The sequence below is a fragment of the Grammomys surdaster genome, unplaced genomic scaffold, assembly GCF_004785775.1.
Source record: "Grammomys surdaster isolate TR1022 unplaced genomic scaffold, NIH_TR_1.0 135, whole genome shotgun sequence".
Taxonomy (NCBI): domain Eukaryota; kingdom Metazoa; phylum Chordata; class Mammalia; order Rodentia; family Muridae; genus Grammomys; species Grammomys surdaster.
In genome coordinates, this window is record NW_021604593.1 from 2,812,278 (window position 1) to 2,831,937 (window position 19,660).

Sequence of the window (19,660 nt, forward strand, 5' to 3'; positions counted from 1 at the left end):
GAGAAGGGAGGGGAAAATGATGAGAGGAAGAAGGAGAGAGGAAGTAGGGAAGGAAGAAGGGAGAGAAGGGGATTATTACTTATGGAGTCCCTAAGGCATTTGCTGGCCCTTTCAAACTAAATCAGAGAAAACAGATTTTCCTTTTAGGGGCATAGGATTAGCTGCCCTATAACAGCTCATTTTCTATTTGGTACTTCTAGCCTTTGAAGTGAGTCTTGGATGAATAGAAAATCCCGGTAGGTTCAGATGGGCTCCCCTTAAGCCGTCCCTCTGGCTGTGCACTCACCACCAACAGCAGCAGTTCTAGCCAGTTCCAGACACTTCTGAAATAGGCAGACTTAAACTCACTCAGCTTTCTCAGTTCTTGTGTTATGAAGACAAAAAGGAAAATACAAAATATGATTTCACAGGAGGCAATGAAGTAATCGTAGTAGGAGACGTATCTGAGGAGCTTCACAGAGTAGAACTGCCAGGAGGTGAGGAGGCCGCCCGTGGCCGGGAACTCCACCAGCAGCCTAGAAAAGGAAGGTTGTGCTTACGCTTCAGTATTCAAGTCGATGTAACATTTCTAAATCAATGATGACATGTGACTCAATGCTAATCACTTACTTTTGTACAAATGTGTTTCCATTCGGAGCTGGGGAGATGGCTCAGCAGTTAAGAGCACTTCCTGCTTTTCCAGAGGACCAGAGTTCAGCTCCCCACGTTTACATGTGGCCTTGCAAGCCCCGACTCATCCTCTGGCCTCTGCAGGTACCACATATCCACAGGGTGCACACACACATGCAGGCAAACATCCATACACATAAAATTTTAAATTTTCCTTTAAAAAAGGAACAAATCTCAGAAACTCAGATGATGTAGCCAGATGTCGGACAGTCAGTCTGGCTATAGAGTGAGAGCTATTTTTTTTTTAAGTGTCTCCTTGGGGCTCAAGAGTTCATTAAAAATCCTTCCATTTGGGGATGGCACCCACATGCACTGCAGACACAGGGACAGCACAGTGCCATCTCCATGGCCTGTCTCTGCTGCTCTTGGGCCTGTTGCTTCAGGAGAACTCGCTTGACAGACACACTATGGTCTGGCAAGTTCAGCTTGAACAGAGCCAGTTCCTCAGCTCAGGTCCTGCAGTACTGACATGCATCCTGCTCTAAGGGCAGGGTACTGTCAGTGGGATGGTCAAATAGCTGAGTCCCTGCCAAAGGGAAGGGGAAGTGCTTAGTGTTTTCTACCCTTCGGATGTCACTGTCATTGCTCTGGGTGGCAGAGCCGGCAGATTTCTTGTGGTCTGTGAAGTGGCTGCCATTTTGCTGGATTCCCATTTATATATGGTCTTGTTTTAGATCAATATGCCAAGGAAGAGAGACTGACTCTTCAGGCCCCCTGAACACAGGCTTGTCAAATGTAAATAGTCAAGTACCAGGGGACGATGGTGTGCTGTTTCGCCCTTCTGGTCTCACAGTCACAGGTCTCTTAATGAACCAATGATGTCATCAGGCATCTGAGTGCCAACAAGCACCAAGTGGGTCACTGCATGGAAGAGACCCTTTGCTGGTTGGTGATGGCTGTCCAGTCTGTGGAGAGCCAGATCTGCCTGGCAAACTGACACCAGAGTCCTGAGACCAAGCCAAGACCCTCAAAATGTTCCATCCGCAGGGCCTTCCACGCCATCTCCAGCTATTCACTCCAAAAGAGTCTCAGGAAGAGTCCTTCTAGTGTATCAAGCACCATTTATAGATGGCAAAACCTAACTATTCTCCAACTTATAAATGCTGCTCTACAGTTTGTTTTATGCACACACACGCGTGTGTGTGTGTGTGTGTTCACACATATCTTGGTGCAAATGAGGTCAGAGGACAACTTGCCAGACTCCTGACTTTCCCCTCCACCATGTGAGTGTCAGGGACAGAACTCGGTTGTCAGCCTTGGTGGCAAGCGCCTCAATTCAGTGAGTGATCTTGCTGCCCCGGTGCTGTTTTTATGACACCTCCAGAGGCTTGTTCAAAGGTGGCTAGTGCTAAAGTAGGAGTCCTTACTAGGGGCATCTTGATGGCAAATGGCTTCCAATAGAAGTCCTGGTGCTCTATTTGTCTTCAGGAGATAAAGGAAGCCCTTTGTTGGGCGTATCTGAGACTTGGTCCACACCACAGTAGCACCTACACAGGGTACTTATCGGTCCTGACATTTCTTTTTGGATTTCTTTATACTAAACTGAATTTTCCTTTAAATTAACAAGAGTCATGGTTTTATGACATTAGTATCATCAGTCTGAGTTAACCCTTCAATTGTATATATGCTGGCTGGTTTTTATGTCAACTTGACACAAGCTAGAGTCATCAGAGAGGACAGAAGCTCACTTGAGAAGATGTCTCCATGAGATCAGGCTGTAGGGCATTTAATGATTGATGAGGGAGGGCCAGCCCATTGGGAGTGAGTAACCTCTGGGCTGCTGATCCTGGGTTCTATAAGAAAGGGGGCTGAGCAAGCCCCAGAGCGCAAGTCAGCAAGAAGCTCTGAATCGGCTCCTGCGCTGGTTCCCTTCATGATGAACTGTAACATACAACTGGGACAGAGCCTGAAGTAAACCCTTTCCTTCGCAAATTGTTTTTAGTCACACCTTTTTATCACAGCAATAGAAATCCTAACTAAGACAGTATATATGCTGGAATACATATGAACCAAGCTTTTAAAAACACGGTGGTGGGCCACGGGGAGGAGGTGGTCGTGGAGGAGGAGGAGGAGGCACAGGCGGCTGCGGCTCAAGGCAATGAGAAGCGAGCAGAGTCCAGGAGCCCAGGCTCCCTGACTTCAGTGAGAGCCCGGCCGGGGGCTCGCCACAATGCACCCGACCTGTCTCAGTGTCAAGCCCAACGGGCAGTGCCAGGCAGCCAGGGGGAGAGCAAGGAGGGGAAGCCGCTGGCCATCTCCTTGGCTGCCCCCTTGGCCGTCCCTTCGCTCCTCTTCCCAGCTCCTTGCCCGAACCTCAGAAGGCACCACGTTCAAAGCCAGTAAAAAGGAGCTCAACTCCAATCATGACAGGGCCCGAGAGACCTCAGAAAAAGAACAGCAAGAAGCAACTGAACATATTGATGAAGTACCAAATGAAATAGACTTAATAAACAAGCCAGTGAGGAAAATTTGAAGTACAACAAAAACATAGCTCCACCAACCATTTTTTTCAGAAGAGACCAGAATTGATCGCCAAAATGTCAAATTTTGGGGTACTGGTATTTGTCAACCATCCACAAGAGTCTGCACTGCTTAGGAGGAAGAGAAGGCTCTGCGTTATCCGACCGGGGGTGAAGTGACAGAATTTGAAGACATTAAACTAGGTTACAGAATAGATTTTTATTTTGATGAAATTCCTCACTTTGAAAATAAAGTTCTCTCCAAAGAATTTCATCTGAATGGGAGTGGTGACCCGTGTTCAAAGTCCACCGATTTGACAGAGCTCTCGAGTCATACGCAGAGTAAGGCCAGCAGGAAGAGGCGGCCCGGAGAGCCAGAGGGCTTCTTTACTTGGTTTACTGACCGTTCTGATGCCGGTGCTAACGAGTTAGGAGACGTCTCTTTGAAGACGGTATTTGGCCAAATCCCTTGCTGTGCTATTTGGTTCCCAACATGGGTGATGAAGGAGAGGCAGAAGATGATGGTGATGGTGATGATGAAGACGAGGAAGGGTTGGAAGATATTGATGAAGGAGATGAGGATGAATGTGAAGATGATGATGAAGGGGAGGAAAGGATGAAGGTGAGGATGACTAGCGCAAAAAGATTGATGGATTCCAACCTTCTTTATTTTTTTCTTTTGTAATTTTCTCTAGTCCCTGGGAGCAAGTTGTAGTCCTTTCTGTCCTGTCCCTCTGTGCTAAGTCACCCTGGTTTTGAGGTCTCAACATCATGGTTCTCAACTAATTTGGAGGAAAATACCTTGAGCAAAATACAACAGGAAATGAATCTCCACGTTTCCGTTCTAAATTCATTCTTATCCTTTCTTGTCCCAAAAACTGGATTCAATACCACCTTGGTGCTCTGTGGGGAAAAAGAAAAGCCCTCCAGTTCCCTTGGCTCTGCTGGAGGCTAGAGGGTATTAGCACCCCCATGTAGCAGTGCATAGAATTCTAGTTTTTCTTTTCTCTGCATATTGGGCTCAGAGATTACACTGTGTCTCTGTGAATACAGACAGCTAGCATTTACCAACACATATCTTTCTCTTTATTTTTTTTTGTTTTTCTTTTTTTTTGGTTTTTCGAGACAGAGTTTCTCTGTACAGCCCTGGCTGTCCTGGAACTCACTCTGTAGACCAGGCTGGCCTCAAACTCAGAAATCCGCCTGCCTCTGCCTCCCAAGTGCTGGGATTAAAGGTATGCACCACCACTGCCCGGCCATTTCTCTTGTTTAATAAAAATACAAAGAAAAAAAGGGGGTTATATATGGTCAGCAGGGGTGGGTTTGAGGTGTGTGTGTGGAGAGGGGTAAATGGGCATCTGACAACACGGCTTCTCCTTTGGCATATTTGTGATGCAGACATCCTTGTAGGTTAAGGTGATGCCTTTAAAATAAAATTCTCTCCTGATGATGACTTGAGCCCTGCCACTCAGTGGGAGAATCATCAGAACCTGCAGAGTTTTATCTGGAGTTGGCATTCTCTTTTGTAACTTTATTTTTAATTTTTTGCTTCTTTCCTTTTTTTTTTTTTTTTTGGTTTTCACTGGAAGGAAAAAGATACTCATTTTTAAATGTTGAAGCGTACAAGTTGCTTTGTTACGATAAGATCAATGTTTACACAAAGGAAAATAAACCAAAGTGGTGATCACTTGGCAGGGTAGCTCAGGCTTGCCTCCAAAGCCTGACAATCAGTCCAATCCCTGACATACACATGATGGAAAGAGAGTCGACTCCCACAGAGTGTCCTCTGTCCCTGACACACATGCCATGGTGTGGAACATGCCTTAAAATAAATAAATAAATAAATGAATAAATAAATAAATAAATGTAATACACATGACGGCAAAGTGACTTAATGACCATGCACAAGCTCGTCCCTGACGTTTGTGGTTGCCATAGTGACTTATTCTTATTCATTAGCTGTCCGAGTCTTGGATAGAGCCTTAAACACAGAGCAGGTGCAATCAGAAAGGAGGTTTTAACCCAGGGCTGCATTTTAAGTCACTGTATAACTTTCTTCCTTCAAATGCTGAATGTAAAGTATATCATAAAACATTTTGAAATAAGGTATTTATAGATTAGCTTCTTATTTATTGGTGCCCCCTTTTCTATTCCCTGACAAGTCACACAGTTCAGAGAACATACTGAAAAACCTGTGGAGTAGTAATGTCTCTACCCAGAAGCCATTGTGCTATGGCTACTGCAGCTAGAGTGGGGCTTCTCTCAGAAACCACAGATCTTAATGTCAGAGGGAGGAAATTGGTTGTTCTCCTTGCTGGAGTCTCAGAGACCTCTGTGTCAAGGTCACATAATCTGGTAAGACAAATATTTGTTTAGGCATTGGGTGTTGGACAGGAAGAGCTGTACAAACAAGCTTTCTTTTAAAAAAACAAAACAAAACAAAATATATAAAGATTTTGACACTGTACAGTGCTGTTCCAGTTTCTCCACAATTTTTGATAATTAAGAAGAGGCAGTAACTTAGGGAGGCAGCATTTCTTTTCTTTTCTTTTCTTTTCTTTTCTTTTCTTTTCTTTTTTTTTTTAAGACAGGGTTTCTTTGTGTATCCCTGGCTGTCCTGGAACTCACTCTGTAGACCAGGCTGGCCTCGAACTCAGAAATCCACCTGGGGAGGCAGCATTTCTACCACAGTATTACAGCATAATCCAACTGTGTGTGCAGCTGTGTTCCTATCTGAAGATGTGAGCAAAATATATTGGCACTGAAATAAAGTGCTGCCAAACAGATACAACCCAGCAGCAGAACTGTTTTCCTTTGCGAGCACCGTGCATGCTCACCACTGGGTAAGAGAACGAAGCATATGTTCAGAGCAGCAGACAGAAAGGGGAGACAGCACAGTCCAGCTTGGTTTCACACAGTAAACAGATAAAAAGCCATGCTCAACACTATATATACATATTTTTTGAGACATGGTCTCTCTTCATAGTACTGGCTGTCCTGGAACTCGGCTTGACCATCACTTCTTACACACACACACACACACACACACACACACGGCAACAGTAAAACATTTCCAAATGCACAGTGACTAAAACTTAATTCTAATCAAATGTGTGATGAATCAGACCTGTTTCTGGCTGTGCCAGACAGCAGCAGTGCATGGCTTCCCTGCAGCCTATGTTCCAAATACACAGCAAGGCACTGGGCACTGCGTCCCAGCACACACCACCAATGCAGACTGCCTCACACACCCGGTGACATTCCTGACTACAGCACAAATTAGTGTTTTTACTGTACATGCAGCATTTTCTGCTCCTAGAGAAATGGAATGATTTATAATGGGCAACAAAGACTCAGTGCTATCCTCCCGTTATTTCAGAGCATATAAGTATCTAAGCAATAGATCTCTGAATTATACTGTGGTAGAACATTTGACTTAAAAAAAAAAAAAAAAACGCTGTTTGCAGCCAGATGTGGTAGTGCACACTTTTAATTTGAGCTCCTGAAGGGCAGAGGTAGGGGATATCTGTGAGTTCAAGGCCAGCCTGGTCTACATATTGAAACCCTGTCTCAAGTGAAGAAAAAAAGAAAGAAAAGAAAGGGAGAAAAAAAGAGAGAAAAGTGTTCTTTGAATTGTGGACTTGAGTCATTTAAAAATAACTTAATGAGTTTTGGCTTGGAGTTAGGACAGAATTTTCAACAATTTCTGTTATGGCTCTGAATGTACTTCTGTCGTCTGGTACTATTTACACAGCACTGACAATTATAAAACCAAAATATCAGTCAATTCTGAAACTCTCTGTAGATGTTCTACCTCCTACAGCATCAAAAACTCAGCTGAGATGTTATATGTATGTCAAAAATTGTTGTACAACATTCTTATAATTTACTATCGGCAATGTTTGACTTGTATGTTTATTTTATATATCCATGGACCTAGAGTCAGGTAAAATATCTTGGGCAAAAAGTGCTCCAAAAGGAGAAGGGTTAAAGAGGCTGTGTGGGGGATGGTAGGCTTCGATCCAGTTACTGATGGGACACGGTGGCTAACGGGTTCTGCTGGGTTTGTTATTTGTTATAATGAAAAGTAATTTTTTTTTGGATCATGATTCTGGAGTCTAAAGTTAAGGGACTGAATCTAGTGAAGGCAAAGGCATTGTACGTGAAAGCGAGTGTGTGTGTGCTTGTATGTGTGTGCATGTGTATGTGCTTGTGTGTATGTACACTTGTATGTGTGTGTGCATTTGTGTGTCCTTGAGCACATAAGGGTGTGTGTTTGTGGGAGTGTGTGAATGTGGAATGCGTGCTTGGGAGTTTGTGAGTGTGTGTGTGTGTGTGAAAATCTGTTGATTTCTCAGTGTTTAATGGCATAAGCATAAAAATTTGAGACAAGAAACTTGGACTCAATGTCATTAAGAAGAGCTTTTCCTGTGACTTAAGGAATGTCCCCATGTTTCCAGGGTATTTAGGACACAGAAATGGTTCTATGTTCTACTTTATCATGCTCAGGAACATTGGAAGGGGTGAATGTTAGGAAAAGTTCCCATTTCTTGAGGGAAAAGCATGAAGGACAGTAGAAGATACGTGCTCAGAGCTGTGTTCCTAGTCTGTCAAGCGTTCATTGGCTGTGTTCCTAGTCTGTCAAGCGTTCATTGGCTGTGTTCCTAGTCTGTCAAGCGTTCATTGGCTGTGTTACTAGTCTGTCAAGCGTTCATTGGCTGTGTTACTAGTCTGACAGCGTGCTCAGGAGCTGTGTTAGTAGTCTGTTGATATTTTTACAGACTTTAAAGGGCATGGCATGTTTTGCTGTTCACTACTGCACAAGGGCAAACTTTCCTAGCCTATGTAAACCCCAACTCTATATTTCATTGAGAAAAAAAATGTAAGACCTATGAGAAAAAGGAGGCTCACAGACTTTCCACGACTGTGTTGTCTGTCTCTCTGGTAGCTATTTCCCATGCCTCCTTCCAAACAGAACACTGGCTGTTCAATTACTCACCCATCCCATCCCTCAGGGAAAGCAGGCTGACTCTCCAGCCACTACCATGCTCTGCTATTCATTTCCTAGTGTGTGATTCCAGAACCTTCTCAGCTCTGTCAATTACCATGGCCTGGGGCTGGAGGGAACTCAGTAATACACAGAACCATTTGCTGTTCTTCTGCACATAGGACATCTTCCCACAGCTGCTTTTGGGGAGCTTAAGATAAGGATGACACCAAGGATGATGAAACAGAAATCGCACACAAAAAAAGAGCTAGACTTTTGTACTTACCATGAAAATTATTTGCCCTGATTCTGGAATTGCTTCTACATGGCAGAAATATTTAAAACATTTTAAGTTGGCTTTTTATTTTACAACAAAAGCCTCTCAACTAATCAGAGGTCAAAGAGCTAAGATCCAAGTTAGGTCTTGTATTGATTACTTTTTGTTAGATAACAAACCAGTCTTCAAAGCAGCAGCTTATAATAAATATTTCCTATGTATTTGCAGAGTTCAGTTGATCCATCTGGGTCAGATTGGTCTCAGCCTGGCTTGTGAACAGATCCAACATTTGACTGGCCCTACTCAGCATCTTGGAGTTGACTCTTCTACCTGTTCATCTTCCTCTGGTTCCAGCAAGTCAACACACACATACCCTTCTCAAGGCAACTACAGAAGTGCAGAGAGCAAACCGGTACACAAGAGCATCACCTTGTTATTTGCACCATATCTGCCAACATCTCATTGACCAAAGCGAGTCACAATGGTTGAGCCCAGCATCAAGGGCTAGAATAGACCGCTACAAAATTACACGGCAAATTTTAGAAGAATCAAAGCTACTTTACAGAGTATAATATGCTGTAAAAATGTCTAGGATGATGCCAGGCAGTGGTGGTGCCCACCTTTAATCCCAGCACTTGGGAGGCAGAGGCAGGTGGATTTCTGAGTTCGAGGCCAGCCTGGTCTACAGAGTGAGTTCCAGGACAGCCAGGGCTACACAGAGAAACCCTGTCTCGAAAAACAAAACAAAACAAAAGTCTAGGATGTGGCCATTGTTGCATGTCATTTGAAATTTAAATAATTATGAGACAACCATATAAAAGCCCAGTTGAAAGTAAACTAAAATATGTATGTGTGTGTGTGTGTGTGTGTGTGTGTGTGTACATATGTGCAAATGTGCATGCACATTCATGAGCAACATAGGTCAGAGGTTAGAACTGGGTGTCTTCCTCTGTCAACTTGACACAATCTAGAGCCAATGGAGAAGAGGGAACCACAATGGAGACAATGCCTTTGTACCGGCCGGGTCTGTGTCATCAGAAAGGAAGGAGCTGCCATGCCAGGTAAGGCATTTTCTCAGTTAGTGGTCAATAGAGGACAGCCCAGCCATTGTGGGTGGGGCCAACCCTGGGCTGGCAGACCTGACTTTTATAAGAAAGCAGGCTGAGCAGCACCCCTCCATGGCCTCTGCATCAGCTCCTGCTCACGGTTCCAGCTTTGAGTTCCTGCTCTGACTTCCCTCAGTGGTCATGAAGCTATGTTCATGAAGTATAAGCCAAATAAACCCTTCCCTTGTCAAGCTGCTTTGTGTAGATAGTGTTTTATCACAGCAATAGAAACCCTAAGACATACTGACAAGCATTTTGCCAATTAAGTTATCTCCCCAGCCCCATAAACCAAGACATTTTAGTGACCTGATTTTATGGAAAAATTATGATGTGTCAGATCTATACAATTCCAGGATGACAAGACCGTATGTCCTCAACACCATATGAAACCAAAGTCTTGGTGGCCAAGATGACTTCATGGATGAAAGCACTTTTTGCACAAGCTGGACTCCCTGAGTGTATTCCTGGAACCCATGGTGGGGGAAAAACTGACTCTCCAAGGCTGTCCTCTGACCTGCATGCCTGTTACTATGGTGCAACCTGAGCACAGGCATGCACATGCATACATGCACACATGCACACATGCACACATGCGCGCGCGCGCACACACACGACTATAAAACACAGCATACTGTATACAACTCTTCATGTCTCTAAACATGTCTGACATAAGGAAACAATGAGTGTGGTGTTGCTTCACTCTCTTCTGCATTATTGTCAGAAGAGCATCATATTTATCTTAAAGCTACGACATTAACCATGGCGCAGGTATGCAGGCTCTGTAAACACCAGGGAAGGCTTTGGCTCCTTTAAAAATTCAGTTTTCTGGGCTGGAGAGATGGCTCAGTGGTTAAGAACACCAACTGCTCTTCCAGAGGTCCTGAGTTCAATTCCCAGCAACCACATGGAGGCTCACAACCATCTGTAATGGAGTCTTGTGCCCTCTTCTGGTGTGTCTGGAGAGCAATGGTGGTGTACTCATATGCATAAAATAAAAAAAATTAAATTAAAAAAAATCCTTTAAAAAAATTCAGTTTTCTAAGATAAAGCTCCTGAGCTACTCACCTGATGATGCAGAACAGGTTGACATTAGCATTGTACAGTGAAAAATCAATAAAAACAGCCCTGGTCCCTCTGCTAATCCAGTTGTTCAGCCTCAGGTCAGCAAACTTGGCTTTGGTTTCATACTTTGATTTTGATAATGTGACTATATATCCTCCATCTCGGTACACACCAACAAACCCCCAGTGCCATGGGGCAGTGTGGGAAGAAGCCGAGTGTTTCCATCTGCGGGGCATTGAAGAAATAAGGAAGATGAGAAAGCATCCCAAGAACTTAAGGTAACCTTCAATTTAAAACAGTTGAAATAGAAAGTTCAAAAGTAGCCTAGACATTGAGTTAGTTTGTTACAAGGGCCAACACTCAGCATATTTTACTTATCATGACAATGGTTCTGTGGTACAGGTGTGTCTGCATTCACAGAGACACAGACACACACACATAGACACACAGACAGACAGGTAGACACACACATACACAAATGCACACATGCACACATGCACATACATACATCTTTAATTTTTTGTCAAAAAATGTTTAAAATTTTATTTCTCCACCTTTCTGGCTTTTAACTTATAATAATAAGAAAAGAAAGTTTTTTTTTTTAATTTGGCTTTTTTTTTTTAAAGAAAGCCAAAAGAAGAATACTTCTAGTCAGTCTCCATATTCAGTTTCCTCCAAACATATCTGAAAGGTGTGTCGTTACATTTATGAATTTATAACCTTTATAAAAATTATGTAAGGCCTCACAGATGCCCCAAACTCAGCCAGCCTGGGCTAGATATGGCAGTATCCTAAACAGTAAAATTACAGTAAAGCCCCCAAACTCATACAAAGAATAAGAGAACACACATAAAGCAATAATTCTGGAGCTTGAGGGACGCTGTTTAAGAAAGGGAATTCTAGACTAATGGTTAAAAGCAATCAGGTATAGCTGAGAGGCTAAGAACACAAGGTTAAATGTACAGGAGGTGGCAGAAGAGAGCTACATTAACAGATCACCGGCCAGGACAGGAAATACTTACGATTATAAAGTCACAACACTAGGAGGCTATTACTTAGAAACAGAAGCATATAGTTACAAAAGAAGTGACTAAAAAACAAAGCATAGCTGTATCTAGGGAGCATGATGAATAGAAAAAACATCTGAATAACTGTAATAAATAGTAAATACAAGAAGGTTGACCGTGTCCCATGGCCATGATTTTCATAGCACACCTGGCACCCACAGCACTGACACCGACATTATTGTCTAGAGGAGGTGGTGCCAGCGGCTTTGGCCTTTCACATTTCAGTGTAAGGTGGAGGTTCTGCATGCCCCAGCCGTGAGGGCCATGGACTCTGACCTTCTACAACTGTAAGCCCCCAACAAACTTCTGGAAGTTGTTTGGGTATCTTAGCACAGAAATAAAAAGTAACTAAGACAGCGCCTTTGGTAGGCATCATCAAATACAACTGAAGAGCAGACGACTGAAGAGAAAAACGGCCCCTTTTGGTACCGAAGCCACAGGTTTTACTTAAGCTGGGTGCATCGAGGGAGGAGAAGGGCAGAGAGTTCCTCAGATACTCCCTAAGGATCCTACAAAGCTTTGGGTCACAGCTAGAAAATCTACCAAAAGAAAAAATTTTGTTGTTTTGGGGACTAGGGAGATGCCTAGAAGCATAAGGACCAGAGATCAGGTCCCTAGAACCTGCATAAAAGCCAGTTGCTGGGCCATGAATCTGTAATCCCAGAGCTCAGGAAGTGGGCGGGTTTGGATCCCTGGAGCTTATTGGCTGTCCAATATTGGCAGAATCAATGAGCTCCAGCTTCAGGGAGAGACCCTGTCTCAATAACGAAAGGTGGAGCGTGATTTACAAAGACATGTGGTATTGATATCTGGCCTCCCGTGCATGTGCGCACGTACGCACGCATATATGCATGCACACACACTGATGTCCCCCTGTCCCCGCATTCACTGTAACTATTCATTTCACATACCACATTGACACCCAGTCCTCCATCAAACAGGGCCGCTCTTATATTGTAAAGTGCCACCATTGTCAGGGCTTCTTCCTATACTATTTACAGGAAGAATCGCTCAACCGCAGCTCCCAGCTCCCATTATAGCTGGAAGACATTTTTTTTAAAAAAAAATAATAATTTTGTAATGATACAAAGGTAGTTGCCAGAAAAAAAAGCTACTAATTTCATATTGCTTACTCTGGTTTGTGTTTGAGGCCAAAGTCAGAGAAGTCTTCGTTTTCCACTGTGTACTTGTTGTAACAGTCGCTGACCAGTGACTGGAAAGCTGGGTAGATTTCGCAAGTGTTGTTTCGGACTCGCAGCTGCCGCACTCTGGGGACGCCGAGAAGAATGTTCTCGTAGTAGATGCGGCTGCTGTTCTTTACGTTGTACAGCTGTTTGTTACTGTACCACGAGTCCCAGTACAAGCCATCTAGGAGGGGTCCTTCCATGAACTTCAGAGAAAGGCAAGGGTCATAGGGGAAAAATCAAAACCTTCCTGACAACAGAAACTCTCTCTATTCACACCTGTGACCCTGAGTTAAGTACTGACCAAGATGAAGGTCCCGGTGGATACTATGTCCCTGCCCTATTCTAAGTGATCTCAAGCCCAGGACTTGATGTCCCCATCTCTTGTCTTTGCCACCAGCCACATAGCACAATTAAAGGAGAAAGGACAATGTGTGCTCCTCATTTCCTCCACCTGGACTTTATCTTACGTTTGACCTCTTTCTTACTAAAGAAACTCTGGTCACTGTGACAGAATTCCAGCTGAAACACCTTAAGAGAGGAAAGGTTTCGGTTAAGTTTCAGTCTGTCTTAGGAAGGGTGCGGTCTAACGGAGTGGCTCAGAGAGCAGAGGGGTGAATGTGCGGCCTGCTTTCTCCTCTTATTCCATCCCTCTAGAGTCTGTGGATGGTGCTGCCACATTCAGGGAAGGTCTTCACTGGTAGTGAACCCTTTCAGAAAGACATGGTCACAGGCACACCTAAGGGTCTGCTCTGCCAATCCACCTGCTTCTCTGTGTACTTAAGTTAGCCACCATCTCTGCCCACACTCCACGGACAACTGTCTCTTTAGTAAATTTCAACTTCCCAGTGACAATGTGATCTCCGTCCGCTCATCTCTACTTCAACCTCTCTGTGCTCACACCCAAATTCAGTTCCTCATGAATACACACTAGCATGTTGTATACCTTTTTTTTTTCTTTTTTTCAAGACTGGGTTTCTCTGTGTAGCCCTGGCAGTCCTGGAACTCCCTCTGTAGACCAGGCTGGCCTAGAACTCAGACAGATTTGCCTGCCTCTGCCTGTCGTGGGCTGCGATAAAGGTGTGTGCACCACTGACTGGTGGATACTTTTTCTTTATTGACTCTTTAAAATGGATCCACACTGCCATTGCTTCTAGAGAGCCCTCCCTCACTGCCTCATCTTTCACATCCAAATGTCTGTGACATGGGGGACCGGCAGCTGCTTCTCTTCAGTGACTGTTCCTTCCAGATGACTTGTGCTACATGTAACAGAAAGCCTGTCTACTCCAGTGCTGAAGGAACCTCTCTCATGGGATTAAGTTATATTACACATTCCTTTCTTTTACTAGTTACTGCATATTACTACAACACACAATAGAGGGTTGCATACATAAATTGTGAATATTATCTTTTCTGGGAAATGAACAACTTTTAAGACTGTCGTCACGTGGACTTTATTTACACAATCAAGGTTGGCTTTAGTACTCATAGAACAAATCTTGTGTTTTCTAAGGGAAATGGGAATATTTGAAAAAGTATCAAAAAATTGAAGTTATAAAAAACATCTCATTGTGAACATAAAGATTCAAAATAGTTAATATCGGTTGACTTTCTAATAAAAAATAGCACTCAGCCGGGCAGTGGTGGCGCATGCCTTTATTCCCAGCACTTGGGAGGCAGAGGCAGGTGGATTTCTGAGTTCGAGGCCAGCCTGGTCTACAGAATGAGTTCCAGGACAGCCAGGGCTACACAGAGAAACCCTGTCTTGAAAAACCAAAAAAAAAAAAAAAAAGCACTTAATTTTATTAATTCCTTTAATACATCTTTCCTGAGCATTTTCTGTGGGTGGCAAGGGTTATGAACTGTCTGTGAATTTCTTTTTGTTTTTTTTTTATCCTGGAGCTGGGGCTCAAACCCAGGGCCTTTCACTTACTAGGCAAGCACTGTAGCACAAGCAAGCCCAACCTCTGGCTAATGGGCTATCTAAGGTCACACATCTTACCTTCCAAAACTCAGTTATGCTCTGAATGGATCTAAAGCTGCTCCTCTCGTCACCAGGTAGAGAAGTGTCCACAAACAGAGACAACATAACTTTGTTTAGGTAGTACATATGCGGATTGACCATCCCAAAAGTCACTACGGAGAAAAATTTGTAACTTAAAACCCCACTTCAGCAGTGTTCAAAATATTTTCCCCAGCTTTAAAATAACAGCATTGTCAAGTATTTTACATTTACCTATCTTGTGTGTGTGTTCACGTGCACGCGTGTGCGCATGTGCATACATGCACGTGCACATGTATGCACAACCACACGTGTCATGGTACAAACATGGAGGTCAAAGGACAATTTGTGAGATTTGTTCTCTCCTTTCTTCGTGTGGGTTCCAGGGATCAAACTCAGGCCGTCAGACTTGGCCGCAAGCTCCTTTATCTACTGAGCCATCTCAGCGGCCCTGTGCAACTAATCATTAAAGCCAGGAACATACAAATTAGGTAGAAGTCATACTTCAGTCCTCATACTAAAGCTAGACATGGATTCTCCAGGTTTTATGTGTGTGTGTGTGTGTGTGTGTATGTGTGTGTGTGTATGTGTGTGTGTATACATATTTAATATCCTCTTTAAAAACTGAAGTCAAATTAGGACTGGTTTAACTTGGCATGCAACGGCAACAAGAAGAAAGGAAAAGAGAGACGCATACAAACTTTTCTCTGACTACGCATGTATGTGGCTCCCCCATCATACACAAATGCACAGATATCATGGGCTGGAGAGATGACTCCGTCAGTGGGTAAGAGCACTGGCTGCTTTTCCAGAGGTCCTGAGTTCAATTCTCAGCAACCACTTGGTGGCTCACAACCATCTGTACTGGGATCTGATGGCCTCTTCTGATGCGTCTGAAGACAGCGACAGTGTACTCACATACATACAATAAATAAATCTTTTGAAAAAGAAAAAAGAGGCACTATCATACAGTGATCGGTTAAGACTATGGACTTTGAATTCAGCCGGAGAAGGGCTACAGAGCTCATCACAAGGGAGCCGTCTCTTACTACATGGTTGCGTCATATTTATGGAACGAGGCGGGGGGGTGGGGTGGGGGCCTGCTTGTGTACGTGGAGGCAAGAGATCAACATCAGGAGGCCATCCACTTTGGTTTCATTTTTTGAAACAGGACCTTTCATTAGCTTTCAAAGTAGGCTAGGCTGGCTGGATGCAAGCCCCCGGGGTCTGCCTGGTTTTCCTCCCCAGGCCTGGGGTGACAGGCATCAGCACTCTCTGCTTCTCTCCATGGATTCTGGGAATCAAACTCCGGTTTTCATGTTTGTGTGGCAAGCACTTTACAGACTGAGTTATTTTTTGGCCGAATATGTAAAACATTTAAACCCATGCTTCCGAACATAGTAAAACTGCTTTTAAAAATTAATCAGTAGTATTTCTTTTTCTCCTTTAACTACTGTTCCCCCCCCCCCGAACTCCCCAGTTAAACAAAAAACAAAAACTCTGTGTAGCTAGACCGCCACCATCTGCATGGCGCATGCGCACATGCGCACGGCAAATGTGCCATTAACAGTTGCCTTTTTGTCACTGCATATTCGTTTTTTTTTTTTTAATGTTTATTTCTTGTGCAGTGGTCTGCTTGTGTGGGTGTGTCAGAAGCCCTGGAACTGGAGTTACAAAAACAGGTATGAGCTGCCATGGAGGTGCTGGGAATTGAACCCTGGTCCTCTGGGAGAGGAGCCAGTTCTTAAGCACTGAGCCATCAACGCTACAGTACCTTGCCTGCATGTTCTACAGTAGTTAATGAATCCCCTTACTGTAGATATAGGTTGTTTTCTTTGTTATACGTATTCAAAAATCTCTGGTGGAATTATAATCTTCTGGCTCGCATTTTCTACTATCTCAAACGCTTGGTAACGAGCACGTGGTAGCGTTAGCTCTAGAACTAAGCTTTTTATAAACCAGCCTAGGATACCTTATCGAGCTGGCTACAGCTGTCTTTTATCTCGGACACCTACTGCTCCAATACCAATCGACTGTAATCGGTATACAGCTGCACTTCGGAGATGAGAGAAATCCTGTATGTTAGCTTCTAGCTACACACATTGGGCAGTTAAAATATAAAACGTTAACAAGATTTTTACACGCTAAGGCGATGCCCTGGACCCACTGGGAGGGGTGGGGAGCAGAGGCTGAGCGGGTCTCTCTGCCCTCCTCAAACATTTGCATTTACTCAGCACAAATGTACTTTATTACTGATCGTGCAGCAGTTTACTGGAAAACATGAAGCTTACGGCCATCCCCAAACTTTATGTTGGCTCCCATTTGTACTCTTTATTTCTGGAACCAAGCCAGTATATCTCTATGGCTCCGAAACAAATTTAATCCAATTGTCAACCCAGGGGATTGTGTTTTAAATAGTCTCCAAATTAAAATAATCAAATTCAGCTGGAATGATTATTGACGTTGGAAGCTTTCCAGTACATCGGTGGCCTAGTTTTACCCCTTAAAAATTGGAAATTGAGTCAATCATAAGATAATGATCCCTGAAATTTGTCATAACGATCTCTAAATTTTCTCGGTTTTTCGCGTTTTTAACTACTAGTTCAACCAGCATTTTTACCTACACCCCTGTACTTACATATACATAGATTTATTAAAAAAATAAAGTACAGTAACAACTCCTCAAGTGTGGTGTTAACTTCTGCTTCCCTTCTGTAATGCAGGTCATGTTTTGAAGTCCCTGTGAAATGTAAAACAAGAATTTTCTTTATACTGCTGGTAACTATAACGTATATAAGTAACTAAGATGGGAAAAACACGACTAGTTTCAGTGGCTTCTAGCTCCAGATATAGCGGTCAAGGGCGCGACTCCCTCAAGCGACCCACACCCACGGAGGTGACAGCCTAGCCCAGGAGTCTTCTCTCCATCGGTGACAGCGCTGGCAACCATCACTGGAGTGCGGGTACGGGGTCAGAGCTCCTTCCTGGGTACCAGGAGTTGCCAATGGGCCCTGGGTTACCCATCCTCTAAGCGTACCCACCCTCACCTCCTCGGTACCACCAGGACGCCTCGGCCATCGCGGACAGGACCACACGGTCGGTTCCGCTCTGCCCGTTCCACCGCGTCCTGGCCCCGCGCGCCTGCGCAGTAGTGACGCAGTGCGCTAACCGAGTAACTGCGCCCTCCTGGTGCGCGGGTTCCTGGGCAGAAGGCTAGTGCGCCTGCGCGGACAAGGCACCGCCTAGGGTAGCGCCTCACCTTCTAGGAGTTGTGTGGCTGGCTGGAGGTTTATTAATAGGTCACTTTTCTGGATGCAAAAAGAAAATAAGTGTCACCACCTACAGTATTAACATGAGTGGCAAAAAGATGTGGTCAGTCCTCTCTTTTGTCTTATAGAAAGAACTAAGTTAACACACACACACACACACACACACACACACACACACACACACACGTTGATGGTCATGGCGGCCTAAGTCCGGATTTAGAGGACAACATTGGCCTATATGTGGAGCCCCGGCCTCAAAAACCAAACCCACTGAGCTCCAGCGACAAATCTTCAGTGTTCTTACAATTCACTTATTAAATACATCATATGTGGATTCAAAAATGTGTCCATACCTAGATGCCCAGGTGTGGTTTTGTTTATGCATGATATGATCTGGCAGGTTGTAAATTAATATTTTAACAGCCTGCAATGAGATGTAAAGTGATCAGGAGGTGGGGCATGAGAAGGTGACACCTTAGAACAAAATGGAGAACTTTAAAGTACACATCGTGCATTAGTCATCTCTCGGGGAGCACTGGGGATAGAATTGACCTAATATAAAAAGGACTATTTTAGAGTGACTTACAGGCTGTGGTCCAAGTACTTCAACAACGGTTGTCTCCGAATGTCCAAGAATCAGCAGTCTGCTAGGCTGGATGTCTCATTTGCTCTTCACTATGTTGGAATTCTAAAGATGTAGGCTCTAACGCCAGGGAATCGAGAGCATGGGCAAGTGGGCAAATAGCAACTTTCTCTACACCTGCAGCCGTGAGAAGGCGTGGCTCTGATTTAAGACGGGTCTTTGAACTTCAAATGATCCAATTAACTAAAAATCCTTCACAGTTGTGCCTATCGACTTGGGTTTTTTAGTTAACTCCAGATGTTGTTGACAACCAAGAATAACCATCACATGTCATAAACACCTTTTCTAGCAACTGTATTTACTTGACCTGCCTGTGTTGTTTAAGAGACGTGTTGGAGATTTCCCATTAAGCAGATGTGACCACTTTTGTTTTATGCTATGGTTATATGATTGTACCACAGAATTTATTTGTCTATTTAAAGGCTTGTTGACTGGCTCAGTCTTTTGACATTATGAGTTGTGTTGTTAGGAACCCCTTGTGTGTGTTTTCTGCCTTCTTTCTTCAGCATGGTATATCTCAATTCCATCATTTGCTTTTCTTCTGTCAGCCCCAAGTAGTATCAGAGGTTTTTCCTTATTTCAAATGAGACAGGGCACCCCCCCCCCGCAAAAGACATTGGATATTGAAGGGGCATGAGAGGGAAAGGGCCCCTCAGGCTGGAGTCTAGTCTGTCCTTCTTGCTGATGGAGAACTTCAGCACAGTTGCAAAAGCCAATATCCCCTGCATAAATCATCTATGTTTTCCTACAAAATCTCAAATAACAGTATTAAAACAACAGATGAGCCAGGTGTGCTGATTCACTTCTGTAATTCCATGCTTGGAATTACAGTGTGTGGAGGCTGAGAGTCAGTGGTTCAAGTTCTTGGTTACATAGCCCATTCAAAGGCAGAGAGAGAGAGAGAGAGAGAGAGAGAGAGAGAGAGAGAGAGAGAG

The 19,660-nt window shown here is 43.9% G+C and overlaps 1 protein-coding gene and 1 pseudogene across 1 annotated transcript in view; one reads left to right on the top strand and one right to left on the bottom strand.

Annotated features, from left to right (window-relative positions):
* The window catches only part of Pkd2l2 (polycystin 2 like 2, transient receptor potential cation channel), a 34,656-nt gene extending 16,727 nt beyond the window's left edge, over nucleotides 1-17,929 (bottom strand). The window contains exons 1-6 of the mRNA XM_028762773.1: nucleotides 17,861-17,929; nucleotides 17,452-17,553; nucleotides 14,814-14,947; nucleotides 12,761-13,017; nucleotides 10,564-10,785; nucleotides 287-515 (exon numbers count right to left, since the gene is read on the bottom strand). Of these exons, the coding sequence (XP_028618606.1) occupies nucleotides 287-515; nucleotides 10,564-10,785; nucleotides 12,761-13,017; nucleotides 14,814-14,947; nucleotides 17,452-17,553; nucleotides 17,861-17,891 (975 nt within the window). The 5' untranslated portion in view covers nucleotides 17,892-17,929. The remainder of the gene's footprint in view (nucleotides 1-286; nucleotides 516-10,563; nucleotides 10,786-12,760; nucleotides 13,018-14,813; nucleotides 14,948-17,451; nucleotides 17,554-17,860) is intronic.
* Nucleotides 2,840-3,764, top strand: LOC114617177 (annotated as a pseudogene).
* Nucleotides 17,930-19,660: the final 1,731 nt, after the last annotated feature.